Source organism: Leptidea sinapis, chromosome 28 (assembly GCF_905404315.1).
Source record: "Leptidea sinapis chromosome 28, ilLepSina1.1, whole genome shotgun sequence".
Classification (NCBI taxonomy): Eukaryota; Metazoa; Arthropoda; class Insecta; order Lepidoptera; family Pieridae; genus Leptidea; species Leptidea sinapis.
Window position 1 is genome coordinate 9,401,604 of NC_066292.1, and position 18,245 is coordinate 9,419,848.

The 18,245-nt window shown below is 35.0% G+C and overlaps 1 protein-coding gene across 1 annotated transcript in view; it reads left to right on the forward strand.

Annotated features, from left to right (window-relative positions):
* The window catches only part of LOC126973010 (uncharacterized), a 158,009-nt gene that overhangs the window by 40,698 nt on the left and 99,066 nt on the right, over nucleotides 1-18,245 (forward strand). The window contains exon 2 of the mRNA XM_050820135.1: nucleotides 16,202-16,287. Coding sequence (XP_050676092.1) covers nucleotides 16,202-16,287 — 86 coding nt within the window. The remainder of the gene's footprint in view (nucleotides 1-16,201; nucleotides 16,288-18,245) is intronic.

Sequence of the window (18,245 nt, forward strand, 5' to 3'; positions counted from 1 at the left end):
TAAATTCTCGTGATCACAGGAAGTTTTGTATAAAAAGGTTTTATTTTGTGTGTCATCCATTACTACTTTTAAAATTTTTATATATGTTAATTTTACGACATCTTTATCAGAGTTCTTTGAAAAATTGTGTCCAAAAGCTGTTGCTTACTTTTCATTATCATTTAAAAATCTAAATAGTACACTACTTATACCTTTTAGTTTACCAGTTTTCTTAGCACTACTTACAATCTGGGTATATTGATCTAGTATATATTGATCCAGATCTAAGCCTTTTTTGGATTTTCCTTTCTATTACCAAGTGAACGCTATCACCCTCATTTTATGTATGGAACCTTTATTAAATATTTATAACATATAGTATTTATAAAATCAAGATGATGTGCGGCGTAAATGTAAACTGCCATTATATAGCGAATAGTTTTGCTAAACACAGCAATTGTCTGAATAAAATACCAAATCCAACTTTGATTCTAGTCATTTGGACGTTTCTTTTAACTATTAATATTGAAGCACACAACGACGATTTCAAAAACAATAATAATTGTTACTAAATTATAATTAATATATTAAATATATAGTCTTAATATCTATCGTTTCATTTTACTAAGAAGAACTCTATAAATAAGTTGTTTATTAAGTTGTGGAGGAATACACAATTATTTATTTACTTTTTAGTGAATATTATTATGTTTTGGAATCGTTTTATTGAAGTCAGATGTTTTTTTGTCACATGGGATTGACTATGACTTCTCGGAAACTTTGCTTTCATAGATATCCAGTTCAATTTTGATTTTAGATTATTTTTCATAAGATTTTGTGTCTTCTGAGGCTGTTGTTGACGAACGCACCTTTACTCTTAGAATGTGTATGGTTAGATACTCGTGTATTAATTTCAATTATAGGTGTATTCCATAACAATATTCAAATTCTTATACATTTGCAGCGTTCATCGATTAGTCACAAAAATATAAAAACATTTTTTTTTATGGAATAGGAGGACAAACGAGCGTACGGGTCACCCGTTGTTAAGTGATCACCGCCGCCCACAATCTCTTGCAACACCAGAGGAATCACAGGAGCGTTGCCGGCCTTTAAGGAAGGTGTACGCGCTTTTGAAGGTACCCATGTCCATTCCACAGCTTCGTAGTACGTGGAAGAAATCTCCTTGAAAGCCGCACTGTGGAGGACCGCCACACATCCAGATGGTGAGGATGATATCCTAACTTGTGGCGTGTAGTGCGAAGGTGGAATTCGGCGGCAGGAATCAGGTTAAACAGCTCTTCGGAACACTCCCCGTGATAAATGCGGTAGAAGACACACAATGAAGCGACGTCTCTACGCAACGCCAAGTGATCCAGCCGTTCACAGAGCACTGGGACCCCGACAATTCGAGCTGCTCTGCGTTGCACGCGGTCAAATGGATCGAGCTGATACTGGGGTGCGCCAGACCAGAGATGACAGCAATACTCCATGTGTGGCCGGACCTGCGCTTTGTAGAGCGCTAGTATGTGGGCCGGCTTGAAGTATTGCCGTGCTCTATTAATGACGCCCAGTTTCTTTGAAGCCAATTTGGCTTTGCCTTCCAGATGACCACAAAACTGGCGATCGCTCGAGATTTCGAGACCCAGTATTCCGATACTAGGCGAGGCTTTGAGGGAAGTGTTGTCGAAGAGCGGTGATACGACAAATGGGGTTTTTTTAGTGGTAAACGCGCAAACTTGAGTCTGTCAAACAATTTTAATATCATGCCAAATAACATTAAAAAATCTGACTGCAATAAGTACCGCATTTTTCATTAATAGGATATTTAGTTGTAAAACCTATTTGATATTTTAGGTTAAAGCGCCTTATTCAAAAATATGGCACAATCAACATTGGTTTTTATTGTCTTTGAAACAGTCTTATTATGAATAGTGACAAAATTGTTCCTCTTATTTGTATCTAATACGGTATTTTTTTTTAATTGTAGGATTAATAAATACTTACTTTTTCTAAAATAAGGTAGTAAATTGAAAAGAATTAAACAAATAGCACTGTTTTATATCGATTAGTGAAATAGCACAAAATAATATAGTTTTATAAAAAAAACACATGGTCATGATCTTATTTCGCGTTACGACTATTTTACGGAGAAATAATCTGTCTTCCCCTAAAATTCACGTCGCAATTGGTCGATCACTGTCAAAAATAAATTTGGACTTAAATCAACCAATGGCATAAAGTTTTACAGTCGTGCCACAGTTACAAGAATTGTGATACAAATATGATCTTTATTGAGTGTATATTTTGGATCATTCTCCATCGCGTGGTCTAATAGCCTCGAAATTGGTATTTTGTAATAATACACTATTCTTCCAAAGAAGCGATGTTATGAAAAGAAGCATTCCCAGTATTACATTTAAGTGTTTTCTTACGTAGTTGAAAACAAAATTCAGAACAGTCTTATTATTTCACCATAAATTTTAACAACATATTAAAAGTAAAAAAAACAGCACACCGTTGCAAATATCTAATTGGTTGTGCTCCGCAGAGGTAGACCCCGAGGGCCTCTTCCCAGCAACTGCAAAGCGACAGTACTGTCGTAGCTGTTCTCAAAGGCCTCTCGTTCTTTGAACTCTTCATCTGGAAGTTCCGTTAATTTTTCAATTTCACTCTGATTTGTATCAAAGTCGGTATACAATTCTTGGAATCTAGATAATTGACTATTGAGTTGAATTGATTGAAGCGATCTTAATGTTTATAATGGCAAACGGAGATCAAGATAAGATCTAAATATAGTTAAAATGGATTTCAATGAAGCTCGACTTCTTTTTAACCGACTTCAAAAATGGAGGAGGTTCTCAACTCGTCGGTATTTTTTTATGTTTGTTACCTCAAAACTTTCGACTGTGTGAACCGATTTTGATCTTAATCTTATCTTTTCCCGAATGGTCCCATTGTAATTTGGTCCAGATCTGAAACTGGAATCCATGAGAAAACCATAAAAGTCTTAAATATTGCTATACATACGTATAGCAAAATGGATAATAAATTTACGAATAACTCAAAATCGCGCCAACCGATTTCGATCATTCTTTTATTGGAAAGCATATACTTCAAGGATACTTGGTGAGTGTTTGGTTAGGTTCTGATAACGGAATCCATGACAAAGTAACGGAACACTGTCTGTAATCAAATTGCAAAGTACTTACGTTCATTGCTGCATTGAAAAATTTAGTATAACTACACATATTTAGACAAATTGTTAGTTAGTGTACTTCAAATTCACTAAAAATCATAAAATAAAATAAATTAACAAAAAAACAACCGCCTTCGAAAACACTATTCCAAAACAATAGATATAATGTGCACTAAAAAGTATAAAAATATTTTTATACAATCTAAATTAATAATCTTATTCTAGTTAAGATTCAATGTCAAGTCATCCAATATAGGTTTGTTACTACATACATAGTTATAGGTGAGATGTGCTTGAGTCGTGAGGAGGCGAGAGCGGGTTACGGCCGAAGGACACCGATCCCAAAAATAACAATAATCGTAACTAGAATAAGATTAATAATTTAGATTGTATAAAAATACGCCATTATTTTATACTTTTTAGTGCACATTATAGCTATTGTTTTGGAATAGTGTTTTTGAAGGCGGTTGTTTTTTTGTTAAAATTTTTTTTAGCAATTTTATATCCATTTTGTTCTAGTTAGTAGGCAGTAAGAAGGCAAGTGCAATTATTGTTTTGATACAAAAGTATGAAAATAGACTAATATATAAGTGTATAATAGGCATGAACAGTACTAGGTTGGACTTTTTCTTTGTTTTACGATATAATATCATGTTGAGATAAATATTTATAATTGCCTAATAATTTATTGCTCAGCACCTGCGACGTTAAGCGTCAAATGGGAGCTACTGAAAATCAGTGCTGTGACTAGTCATCACAGTTAACCTGAGTAGCATTCCTTTTGACACACACTGCCACACAGCTGCTATATAATATCTTGGGAAAGTTATTTATTTATTATTTGTAAAATATGGTCAAGGTTAGTTTTAGTTTGAATTTTTCTTTTTTAATGTTATTTTTGTAGCAATGTAATGTTTCAAGTGTGTGTCAAATAAAAGATATTATTATTATTATTAATATTATAATGGTTTGAATAAAATAGTCAAAATTTAAATACATTATGTATAGCCAGTCATACCACCAAGTAGCACAATATAAGACAAGGAAGCTAGCATGCACGTGCAAATTGCTGCAGGCGCTCCGTTCATGCTCTTCGACTTCACCCACGCTCGAGTAATTAGCTGGCGCCTGGCACGAAATAACTTTAAATAAATTAACACTGTTTTGTACAAATACGTATATACCTACAAGTAAAAATGTAAGTGACTGAATTTATTGGAAATTCACAAATAAATATTATTATTAAAAGTGAATATAATGAAATATTGAATATTATGTTTTGAAATATTGACATTTGAACTAAAGTCATGTGTTTGAAAACTTGGAAGAGTGAGCGCTTGAGCAAAATAGCGTCACCCTTAAGTAGCAAGAAAAAGAAATAATAGTTATTAAATTTACGGCAGTGCATAATAAATAGAATCATTTGGAACAAACACACTAAGTTATGTATAGCAAACGCCTTCCTGGGTTTGTGTCTCGACTCGATGATTGCTTCTTTAAATTTGATAAAGCGTTGGTAATGGCTCACCGCACGCTGGACCGTAAAAAAAATTGTTATGATATCTGACGATTGCGTCTTTTGGCTCGAAATCGTCAAGATCTTCTTGAATAAAACCAACCAAAAGTACCAAGTCGAACTAAGCTTTTGTATAGGATCATTAGAAGTATTCAGCAAATAACATATTTTATATCATGTTGTGTTTTTTTATCTCTTGCATAAAAAAACTCATAATATACCATTTAATTTTAACTTGTACAGCTTCTGGTGAGCATCTGTAACGTCATTACTACAAAAAAAATCAAACTCTTTCCATAGAATGCCTAGATTTGAGTATGAGGTGTTTTTCGTGTTCGCATACACCTTTTATCAAATAAGTAATCCTAATAATTTATATGCGAACATTACTGGAAATTCGGTTTCTATTATGGTTTACAGAGAAATCTAGCTGTAGATTATAGAAACACATTTGCATTGGTTGCGGTCTCACATATGCAGATCATTATCGAACCTATCTTAATACCTTCCTAATTAACAAACTTCAAAACAATTTGACGACCCATATACATAGTGACCCTGCTTTCTAAGTTAGAGGCTCCGGGTTCGAATCTCGGTAGGTGCGAGCATTTAAATGATGAATATGGATGTTTATTATATTTTTTATTAGTTTTTGTAATTATATCATACTAAATATTATATTGTTGTCATAGCAACCCATAGCACAAATTATGCTTAGTTTGAGCAAAGTAATTTGTGGAAAGGTATATCGGTATTATATTATTAATTATTTAAATTGTCATAATAACTAACAATCAAATAAATTAATTACAGCTATAAATATAATGAGATGAGAAATAAGATCTTTCAAATTCGGAAACAACCAAATATTTAAATAATTTCGTTGAACATTCTGTCGTTTTCTTCAAAAACTCCACATTATAAATGACTTTCAATACAAATGCTTGATTTGATGCTGAAAAAACTAAAAACTCTAATCATGGAGAATATTATATACCCTTCTAAAAGAAGAAAACATTTTCAAATCAATTCTTATGAGGAATTTTTAAGTAATAAGTAGTTACCAGTGGGAGGCTCCTTTGCACAGGAAGATTATGGGTACCACAACGGCGCCTATTTCTGCCGTGAAGCAGTAATGTGTAAGCATTACTGTGTTTCGGTCTGAAGGGCGCCGTAGCTAGTGTAATTACTGGGCAAATGAGACTTAACATCTTAAGTCTCAAGGACGACGCAGTTGTAGTGCTATTCATAATTTTTGGGGTTTTTCAAGAATCCTGAGCGGCACTGCATTGTAATGTCAATTACCATCAGCTGATTGTCCTGATCGTCTCGTCCCTCATTTTCATAAAAAAAACATAAATATATATCTCTACTCAAACTTTTATTAACAAACTCCCTAGAGTAGGAGCTCGTCTCGGCCCTTATTTTCATAAAAAAAGTAAAATACATCTTAATATATAAAAATTACGTGACACGTTGTTTGTCCGCGATGGACTCCTAAACCAATGAAGGGATTTTAATGGGGATTACTTCATGGAGTGCAGTTTGGTATTTGCTTGAGAGATAGGATAGTTTTTATTTCGATTTGGATCCCACAATTATTTTTATTTCCAATATTTGTACACACAGTTTGACAGTTCCGCTGTGAAACAATTTCATTATAACAACAGAGAGCATTTTTAACGAAATATTATTGGCAAATTCCTATAAATCAGTATTTTTTTTTATTATCTACAGAACTACGTCTGTCGGGTCAGCTAGTAATATATAAAAAGGAACACATAGAGATATAAAATTATACTACACTGGCCTTCAAAAGTAAGTATCACACTTTTAAAATTGGGATAACGTTTTAAGTTCACAAGATATACTTTCGAAATAAAAAGGACTCCAAGAGAATTTAATTTTGTACATTAAAACTTTATAGTCGGTAACCTTCTTTTAAGAATTGGCTGAAAAAAAACTTAAAAAACAAAACCATTCCTTTTTCAAAGTGGACGTTTCCGAATTATAATTTTACTATTCACATTTTTCTTTCTGTTTTAAATTTTTTTCAAGATCGATGGGTCTTATTTTAAAAATTTATGTTAAAAAGCACATAACATTTATTTATCGTGCCTCTTTCAGTTGAAGAATGTGCTAGGATCATGGCCTTTCTGGAACTAGGCATCAGTATGCGTCGCACTGCAAGAATGGTGGGTGTGACGGTACGAATGGTCCAGAAGGTAAAGCGAAGTTACGAAGAGACTGGACACCATCTGAGGAGACCTTGTAATGGAAGACCCAGGTGTACCAGTGCCCGAGAAGATCGTTATATTATTTCCACTGTGTTAAGAAATCGCCACCAAAATGCAGTTGAAGTCCAGCAACAGCTACTTCAGACCCGGAGGGACTACATTAGTGACAGTACAGTGAGAAGAAGACTTGCTGAAGCAAATTTGAAACCCCGAAGACCAGCGAGTGGCCCAAAACTCGAGAGACAGCATTGAGTAGCGAGACTGCGATACGCCCGTGAACAAATGCAGTGGGATGAAGAAAAATGATCAAGAATTTTGTTTGCAGATGAGTCTCGATTCTCCCTTTACACTTCTGATGGAAGGCGAAGTGTTTACAGGCGACCTGCGGTGAGCGATACCTTCAAGCCTGCATCTCAGAAAGAGTCCAATACGGTGGAGGCAGTGTCCATGTATGGGCTGGCATATCTTCAGAAGGTCGCAATGAGCTAGTAGCCATAGAAAATGGCACCCTCACTGGGCAAAGATATGCTCAAGAGATCCTCAATGAGTATGCAGGGCCGTATTTAGCAAATATGGGTGATGGATCGATGCTGATGCATGATAATGCCCGGCCACACACGGCTCATATCGTACAAGAGTATATTCAGGAGGTCGGTATCAGCGTGATAGCTTGGCCATCAAGAAGTCCTGATCTCAACCCGATTGAACACGCCTGGGATGAGCTTGGGAGGCTAGTCAGAAATCGCAGACCACCACCTACTACCCTCAGGGCACTAAAGCAGGCCCTGGTAGAAGAATGGGAGAATATTCCCCAACATCGGCTCCGAAACCTAGTGTTCAGTATGCCCAACCGGCTCGAAGCTGTAATCAGAGCTCGAGGAGGCAATACCAGTTATTAAAAATTAAATAACATGTAGTACATTTTCTTTGAATTTTTTTTACACTAAACTAAAAATGTCTATTTTCATTGTTTTATCTTTTTTAAGTTAAAAATGTTACTAATGTATAATTTTAGTTTCTAAGAATAAAAGCCTATAAAATTTGCAACAAAACGTTTTTAATCTTAAATCTCTACCTTCTATAGTTAAGAAAAAAAAATAATTTGAAAAGTGTGATACTTACTTTTGCAGGCCAGTGTAGATGAGAAGTGAATAAATAGAATTAAAGTCGGTAACAAAGCCGCGAAAGTGCAACTGACTAAGTGAAAGGTTTTTAAATTTGTTTTTAAATTTGTTTGAAACATTTTTAATATTGGTTTTGGTTAAATTTTTTAGACCATAACATATTGATACATATTATGTGACGATTTTACAATGCGTTCGTAATTTTTTTATGAAAATATCTTATACTTTAGTCTGCCAATAATATCAAAATATTCAGAATAATTCCGCCCGAGCTCGCTAATTTCCTTTTACAAGCGGACCGGTAATTTTGAGTTGGCAACACTACAACACGTTTCACCAGATATTATTTAATCCAAAGGGTAATGTTTGAGGTTTGTGCCCGTTCGTGCTCACAGCACTGGCTTATAATTTAATATTAACTTCAGTTTTTGTTTATAATAATTGCTTGGAGTTTTTTTGTCACATCTTTTTTTTTTTTGAGAGGAGGAAATACGGTTACGTTTTTACGCCCCGGAACGGGGCGTAATATGCCGGACTCGAGTGTCCGCGTAAGCGGACACCCCATACCGACTAAAACCTCCTCTGCGCTGTTAGCAGCCCTGGCTTTCACAGCGAAGTAGGACGTGGGCCGTGGAGTCCGCAAAAACAACAAACAAATAACAGTCGCTGGGCGTCTCCTAAGGAGGCTCGAACCTCAGACCGGCTGTGTGCTTGTGGGAAGGAGAGAGAATGAAAATGAAGATGAAAGATGAAAAGGTGATAAGAACACACTCGCCGGTGAGTGTGGTGATGTTTTGTGTAGTGTATGTAAGTGTGTATGTATGTGTTTAAGATTGTATGTATGTGTGTTTGTATGTATGTAAGTAGTGTAAATGTTTGTGTGCATGTATGTTTGTGTTTGTTTGTGGAGTGTGTTTGTGATTGTGTAAGTGGTGTATGTCAGTCCGTCAGTCAGTCCGTGTGTGAGCGAGTGTAGTGAAGCGATTACAGGACGAGGACTAACGTCTCGTCGGGTATCAAAACAATGTGTGGTGTATCTAGGGTGCGGGCCGCTGGCCATCGTCAGAGCGACGAGTGCCAGTTGTTTGCGGTGGTTGACCGCGCCTACGCCTGCGAAGGCGGTGTGTCGGTGTTTGTGTGGGTGTCGCGTTCGCGATGGTGATGTCGTCATCCGGGTCTACCGTTACGTGTCTGGGACGTCTTATTGGGTTGAGACTATGGTGAAGGCGGGTGTACCCGCATGCCTTCCTAACCAAGTTGTTGGTATGGTTAGGCGCCTTGTCAAAGAAGCATCGCGAGATCTCTTTAAAGTGTTGAGCTATCGTCGGAAGCTCTAGGTCGCGGTGAAGGTCAACGTTTCGGATGAACCACGGGGCTCCGGTTGCTATGCGCGTGAATTTATTTTGAACTACTTGCAAACGACGTAAGTAGCTCGGTCGGGTGTGCGCGAAAACGACGCTTGCGTATGACAGTATGGGCCGTACGATGGTTTTGTACAGCGTCACTTTGTGTTTGAGCGGAAGTTTGCTTCGCCCACACACAAGTGGATAAAGGCGACTGAGGACAAATCGGGCTCTATTGCATACCGTATCAATATGTTTCTTGAAGTTCATATTGCTGTTGAACGTGACTCCTAAGTATTTGTAATCCTTCACCCACGGTATGGGTGTTTCATACAATTTAATGACGTCGGTCGGTCGTTTTTTAGCGCGGATGCTATTTGCGTTACCGAAGAGTACCGCTGCACTCTTGGTGGGGTTCACTTCAATCTGCCATTTTCTGAACCAGTTGCCTAGTTCATCGACGGCGGCTTGAAGCATTTTAATGTTCCTGCTCAAGGTTGAGCGGTTCAATAGAGCGGAGCCAAAGTAGAGTGAAGTATCGTCAGCGTACTGAGCGAGCTGGACACTCGGAAACTTGGGAATGTCGCTCGTGAAGAGCGAGAAAAGAGTGGGAGAGAGGACTGAACCCTGTGGCACGCCAGACCTGATGGGTCTGGGTGAGGATAGGGTGCCCTCTACTCGATATCGGAAGGAGCGATCAGTAAGGTAGGCTCGTATGATGCGCACGAGCCTGTCTGGCACTCCCAGTTGATACAGCTTGAATACTAAGCCGTTGTGCCAAACCTTGTCGAATGCCTTCGCGACATCGAAAAACACGGCTGCCGTGGTAGCGTGAAGTTGACGCCGTACGAGAATGTACTCGGTGAGTCGGTGAGCCTGCTGGGGACACGAGTGAGCGGTTCTGAATCCGAACTGTATGTCGGGTATCAGGTTGAGCTCCGCGATGTAATGATTAAGACGCGCGAGGATTAGTCTTTCGTAAAGTTTCCCGATCGAGTTAATTAAGCTAATAGGCCTATAGCTACTCGGATTAGCTTTAGGTTTATTGGGTTTTGGGATACCGATAACAATGGAATCCTTCCATTGTTCGGGGAACGCGCTATTAGACAATAGAATATTAAAAATGGTAATCAATTAAGTTAAAAGAGTCGAGGGTAGGATTTTAAGAACCCTATTGTTTATAGTGTCGGGCCCCGGGGCCTTCTTGGAGTGATTTGTCTGGAGCTGTTTAACCTGATTCCTGCCGCCGAATTCCACCTTTGCACGACACGCCACAAGTTAGGATATCATCCTAACCATCTGGATGTGTGGCGGTCCTCCACAGTGCGGTTTTCAAGGAGCTTTCTTCCACGTACTACAAAGCTGTGGAATAAGCTTCCTTGCGCGGTGTTTCAGGGACGATACGACATGGGTACCTCCAAAAAAAGCGCGTACACCTTCCTTAAAGGCTGGTAACGCTCCTGTGATTCCTCTGGTGTTGCAAGAGATTGTGGGCGGTGGTGATCACTTAACAACAGGTAGGTACACTCGTTTGTCCTCCTATTCCATAAAAAAAAGGAGGCTCTCAAATCAATTAGTATTTTTTTATGTACTATGTACACCAATTACGCTGAGATTTATTATCCGACTTACGTGATTCGTCTTTAGTTTGATGCGGATTAGTTGCCAATTGGGGTCCATAAAAATGACACTAACTTAAAATCTATCAATAGGTAGCACATACAAATAATAGTATTTTTTTTAATTTTAAAGGTATTAAGTTTGCAATACGAGGTCTATTAGTATTAGTAGATTTTTTTGTTTACTTACAACAATATAAAAGATGAGCTGCTAATTTGAGCTCAAGTAGAACCAAAATTTAAATATCTATTTGCTAACAAAATAAAAACACTCTTCAAGCTAAGGTGTTTTTGTAAGAAAGTTAGTTCATGATGCTTATTTAGGACCTATTTTAGCGTCGTGAGGACTTCAACATAATTATAAAGTAAAGGAAATTTAATACCAAATCAAACATATTTACAACATCAAAACAAAAATAGGTTTTTAAAAGAAATCCTACCCTTTTTTTGCACTACGATAAAAGACCACTATTTTAACTAGATTTTCTCGAATTTTTTTTAGCAAGCCCTTCATTTCTACAAAAAATCTGTGCCTACGCTTAAGAGCGTTGAGAATGTTTCTAGTTTCAAGGCAACCTTGCATATCATGGTGAAAAATATAAAAATTTCTACATCAAAATCCCGAACCAACCAATACTCTAAAACAAGATAAACAAAAATTAAAAAAATATATATTATCTAGAGAACTTTATAGCGATATAAAGGGATTATTAAAGTGCTTAACATGTCACTATAGAACAAACTTTTATTTAAATCTAAATAATATTTTTGTGTTCATACATAAAATTATTCATATTAATAGAAGACTAGAATTCTTTACATGTCCCATGTGTGTCGATAACTTTACTATGCTAATGATCCTGGTAGTAAGAACAAAAAATATTGCACAGTCATGTGTCCTTGGCACGTTTAAAATTTTTCAAGAAAATCGGACGAATTTAAGCACAAACGTAGATAGATCTAGGTAAAGCTATTTAATAATGAACAGCATAAAAAATTCACAAACGAAAGTCCAAAACAAAAACAGCACGATGAAAATGATGATATTACTTTACATCTAGTTAATATCAATACTATATTAGATTATATTATCCTTTGAAGGCTTCATCTAATTTAAATAAACATTATTAATTCTGAGAGATATTAGAACAATGGCTTTATCACTAACTAGATAATACAATAATATTATCTACGGATTCCGTAAGCATAATGAAGATTATAGAATTAATAAACATTATGGAGTTTGGCGCGAACGTTAATAGCAGCCATTATAATCCAGACTTTGCTAGGATTATTTTTACTCTCGTGTTTTATATTCAGCTCTCATCTTAAATATTCTGAAATCGTTTGTAATTGACGCGAGAATAGCTTCATGGTTTTTGATGTCGTAATAAAGAATATCGTGTCGATTTTGTAGATTCAGATGGTACCTAAATTACCGATAAAATAAACCATTTTAAAAATCCAATATCCATGGCTTATACTTTGTTTCATTGAAGGGTTTCTAAACGCCATATATTATCATGTATATACTACTTTTAATAATGTGAAAATTGGTGGAATTCTTATAGATATTTTTATGGAAATCAAAAAGTTTCGAGGCTTGTAAAGAAGTTCCGTTCTTTGTTCGTTAAATGCGTTTTTTGAGCAAGTGTGTTGGAAAAGTACTTCATTTTTATTTGTAGTTGTAGCATTAAATCAAGGAATAATAGTTTTGTCTTATATTAATTAACAGTGTGTTTGTTTTCAATTTTATTTTTCTGAACAACTGATCTGATTAATATTATTTAACTTTATATTTTATCACTGGTACACTGATCTCGGTTATCCTTACCTTATTAGGCATTTTTCAACGTACAGGAATAGCCAGATATTGTCAAAGCAACGTTTTTTTTATGTTTTTATTTTTCACCATTTAATTTCAGCGAAACAAGTTTGGAATTAGCTCTCACTAAAATTATTTAATTAAGTTTGTTCTTAAACAAACGACGTTCGCTGTAGGGTTTAACTGAGCGAAAGTTTCTTGCAAAGCTATAATTACAAAGCTTGGGGAACATAACAATAACAGCCAGTTTGTTTCGTAAACGCTGACAACCATTGTTCTAAGCACCGTGTTCATTTAACTTGGTATAACTTCACAATGTTTTTAACAAGCAATTCACTCGCATACGGATTCTGAAAGGTAGACTTAATTGATTAATATTAACTCATTTTTTTTTTATTATTAATTTGCTAAAACGTAAGTAATGCTTTTTTTGTGTTCGTTTGTTAATTACTCTCGATTTGCACCCATAATTGGGGTGTCACTTAAATAGTTATATCTATGTTAGTTAGTAAGGAATTGTAGTGGTGTTCACCCTGTTGGAGCATTAAATAAATAAATATATAATACTAGTTGACCCGACAGACGTTGTTCTGTATATCTATACTAATATTATAAGGAGGAAAGATTTGATTGTTTGTTTGTTTGTTTGTTTGCATTGAATAGGCTCCGCAACTACTGAACCGATTCGAATAATTCTTTCACTGTTGGGAAGCTACATTATCCCCGAGTGTTATAGGCTATATAACATTTTCAAAAAAAATAAGGATCCCTAATAAAAGTCCAGTAATGTAACCCAAGGTGTAAAAATACGTACGCGAACGACGTCGCGGGGTATCAGCTAGTAATAAATAAAATAATGTTTTTATGAATTTGTCAATAATATTTCATAACATCAAGAATTATTTCTTAAAATATGCTTCCTGTTGTTGTAATGAAATTGTTTTACAGCAGAACTGTCAAACCGTGCGTCAATAAATTCTCTCATAGAAAATATGTCCGTACAAAACAAATATAGGACGACGGAGGACACATCAAAGGAAAAACAAAATTGTTGTTTTTATTTAATTCCGAAAACTTTCATATTTATTCACCTTTTAAACCTTCCCTGGACTTTCACAAATAATTCAAGACCAAAATTAGTCAAATCGGTCCAGCCGTTCTCGAGTTTTAGCGAGACTAACGAACAGCAATTCATTTTTATATATATAGATAGAAATATCTAGACGACCGAGCCTTGCTCGGTTTTTTAAGAATGTTCAAAACTTGATAAAAAAAAACTAATAAGCATCTGGATTCGAACCGGGGTCTTCTGCTTTCCGGATCACCCAATCAACCTGAGCTATTATAGTCTTGAAGTGGTGAAATTTACTTTGTATTCTAATGTTATTGTAGCTGTTTCTCATTTAAGCACGGATAAAACTACAATTTTTTAAATTAAAACCTAGCTAGATCGATTTATCGTTGGAGCTGTTCCGAGATTTAGATTATATATATACAAGAATTGCTCGTTTAAAGGTATAAGGCAAGTGTTTTAAGTCAATTCAAGTAAGAATTTTGTACATAATTTATAATAACAGTTGAAATGTTGTATAAATTGAGTGAAATTTTGTATTGTTACGTATCAGGGTAAGAAAAACATCAGTTTAATTCTGCAAGTAATTCATTATACGTTGGAGGAGTCAGTAAATTTCTTACCAGTTTACTGAATTACATACTCAATAAGTATACCCCTAAAGATTATTTTCGAATGTTGTCGAAAACAATAAATATGAAAAAATAAACGTTTAACACATTGTTTAAGTAAGTAAGTATAATGAGTTATCTAATCTAATACTCCAAGGCCTATTTTTGCAATTGATCATGTCAAGCAAATTTTCTTTGAGTAGCTTCATTTTGGTGAGATCCCAAAACTTTTTCGCTTGCAATAATTTTCGATTGTGGTAGCGAATAGGGATCGCTGAGACGGATTGTGACGATTCGGTGATTTTCAAAATTTATTACTAACTGTTCAAACAATAATCATGCGAAGTAACATGATTACTATCTGAATCTTTCGAAAAAATATTTTTTATTACAAAATGTATGGTTTGATGAAAGAATCCTCATTTTGGGGATACATTATAAGCACATCGTCCAGGAATTGAATCTAAGAGCACAAAACAAAATAAAAAAGAATTAAAGAGCAATAACAGGAGAAACAAATAGAAAACACACACGCAAATACAAACGGAAGTTTTCGAAATTTGTATGTTGACATTTTACAATGACATACTCGTAGATGTTCCCTAATAATAGATAAAGAAATCAAATAAATAATTAATCTACTTCATTCCTTTTTAATAAAGTTATTATTATAACTGTCATTCAGGAACTATGTCCAACTATTTATCACAAAATTTGAGCATAGTGATGCTTCAATAATGATCAAAGTCAATAGATTAAATTGGGTAAGTTTAAATATTAGAATGTAAATTAATTTGCGAAGAGTACCTGTGTGATTTATCCCATCCAAATCCACGTGGAAACAAAATGGCGGTTTTTAGCTTATCAACTAATTCCCAAAGATACTTAACGAACTTATATTGAGATTATAAATTGTGTACATAATACTGGTTCTAATTCATGAATACAGACTGAAAATTTGTTATGTAGGAAAACAATATTTTTCTTATACCAGGCGTATGGAGAGTTTTAAAAATTGCATTTGGCTTCATACCTACTTTTTGTTATGCAATCACAGCGATTCGGTTCTCTTTATCACCCCACTCCATTTTAATATCGCAAATTATTGTATAATGTATTGGCGCCAAAATGAGAAAACTCAATTACATAAAAAGAACTTTCATCAGAACTCAGCATGTGATTAACCGTAACAAATACTTTAAATTGCCAAAAATCAACTAAATCACATTTAAACACACGTTCTGTGCGTGAAAACTGATTACGTTTCCAAGAACAATTCGTGGGCGAATACGATCGACTATATGCGCGGCTTGCGACCTGATATAATATAAATAAAACTAGCTGACCCAGCAAACGTTGTATTGCCATATAAAATAATAGTGAAAATTTTTTGGGTTATAAAAAATAGATGACGACCAATTCTCAGAACTACCAAATATATCGTACATAAGATTTATCATACTACAATAATCATTATATTCGATTACATTCTTGCAACTCTATTACGTATCTGTGCATGGAATAGAATAATATTAAAATTTCGATACAAAGATATGTGTTGGTCGTAGACGGGTGAAATTTTAGGGTTGTATGTATATAAGAAGTATTTTGTACAAGTTTTATTGGAATCATAGATGATAATACTGATAGTACTTATGTTTATTTTACTGTTGCAGGTATACCATTAGGATGTCATTGGAGGGACAGAGATGTCTATGTATCGTCATTTTCCTCGTGCACACTGCCATTGGCGCTGGCGAAGGTATATTTCCGTTTAATTCTATCAATTATACAAAATGAAGCTAGATAAAATATAAAAATTACAATATTGGATATATCCTAGAATAGTTTTACAATTAATTATACAGACATGACAACAGAACCTGAAGATAAGTAAACAATGGGATATTTAGGCGAATACACAATATTATATAAATCAAGACATAGACATACCTACTAGTGGATATAATAATGAATAAAGATACAAGGTGTAAGGTAAGGACAGTAATTGTTGTTTTAACTTATTCTTAAATGACGCAGTAGAGGCGAGCAAAAACAGATATAGTAAGATGGCAGAGAATAACAGTCAAGGCTTGTTTGCAACAAAAATTTGTGTCAGTAGACCTCTAATCATCTTAACCTGTGTCTTCTACCGCATTTATCATTTATATCAGTATTCCGTAGAGCTGTTTAACCTGATTTCTGCAACCGAATTCCACCTTCGCACTTCATGCCACAAATTAGGATATCATCCCCACCATCTGGATGTGTTGCGGTCCTCCACAGTGCTGTTTTCAAGGAACTTTCTTCCACGTTCTACAAAGCTGTTCTTCTTTGTGCGGTGTTTCCGGGACGATACGACATGGGTACCTTCAAAAGAAGCGCGTGTGTGTGTCCTGTGATTTCTCCGGTGTTGCAAGAGATTGTGGACAGCGGTGATCACTTAACACCAGGTGACCTGTACGCATGTTTCATAAAAATCATCTTAACCGTCAGCTTTTTAATTTCATGCATAAAGAAGACAAGGGATTAGAATTTAATTAATTTTAATATGTATTAATTTTAAAGTCAAAATAATAATTTCTATACATTTGTAAAAAAATAACAATAATGATATTTAAATAAACGTTATTTAGCAAAATTATGTCGTAAGTATAATTTATACAAGTACACTTCTTGCGCGCGTACATTATAAGTACACACACATTTTTTATTTGCCATTTATCTGACAGTGTGGCCACTTTACATTCTTAAAAAGAAAATAATAATATTATGATTAATTATTAACATTAAATTGTATATTAAACAATGATTAATTAACTTGTAAAATAAAATCTTTTTAGCTTTCTGTATTTTTTTATGTAATCATTCACTTTGCCAAAACTTACACAGTCCCGTTCAAATTCAAATTCAAATTCAAATATTTTTATTCAAAATAGGATGTGAAATCGCTTATTGAAAGTCAAAAAAACTACCACCCATTCCAAAATGAATGCCTCAGGCCTGAGAAGAATGGGCGCAACAAACTCAGCGGGCTTTTTTTTTTTTCATCAAAAATATGCTTTACAATTAAAGTAACATTTACAAAGTAACAAAGTAACATTGCACAATTAAACTTATTATTTAATAGCCTGAGGGCGGTCGCTCCATTCCCAATCTGTGGTATCATTAAGAAAGTCATTTATGTTATAGTAACGTTTACCACATAAACAATTTTTAACAATTCTTTTGAATAACGTAATACTTTTCCTATGAACATATTCTGGGATCTTGTTGTAAAAGCATATGCATCGCCCCACAAAAGACTTACTAACTCAACTTAGCCGAGTAGTAGGCATCATCAGTTTATGTCTGTTCCTGGTGTTAACATTATGGTTATGACAGTTTCTGGCAAATTCACTTATGTGCCTATGAACATACATTACATTATCAAGAATATATTGAGAAGCAACAGTCAAGATGTTAATTTCTTTGAATTTTGCTCTCAATGATTCTCTAGGACCTAGGTTAAAAATAGCGCGAATAGCCCTCTTCTGCAGCACAAATATTGTATTAATATCGGCAGCGTTGCCCCATAGCAATATACCTGCTGTAGTTGCTGACAATATTTTTAGAAAGGTATAAAAATCTGGCCATAATAAGTTCTCTTCCAAATTAGATTTGTACTTTATATCTGAATAATACATGCTACGTATTTATTTAATGAAGTCTTGGCAATAC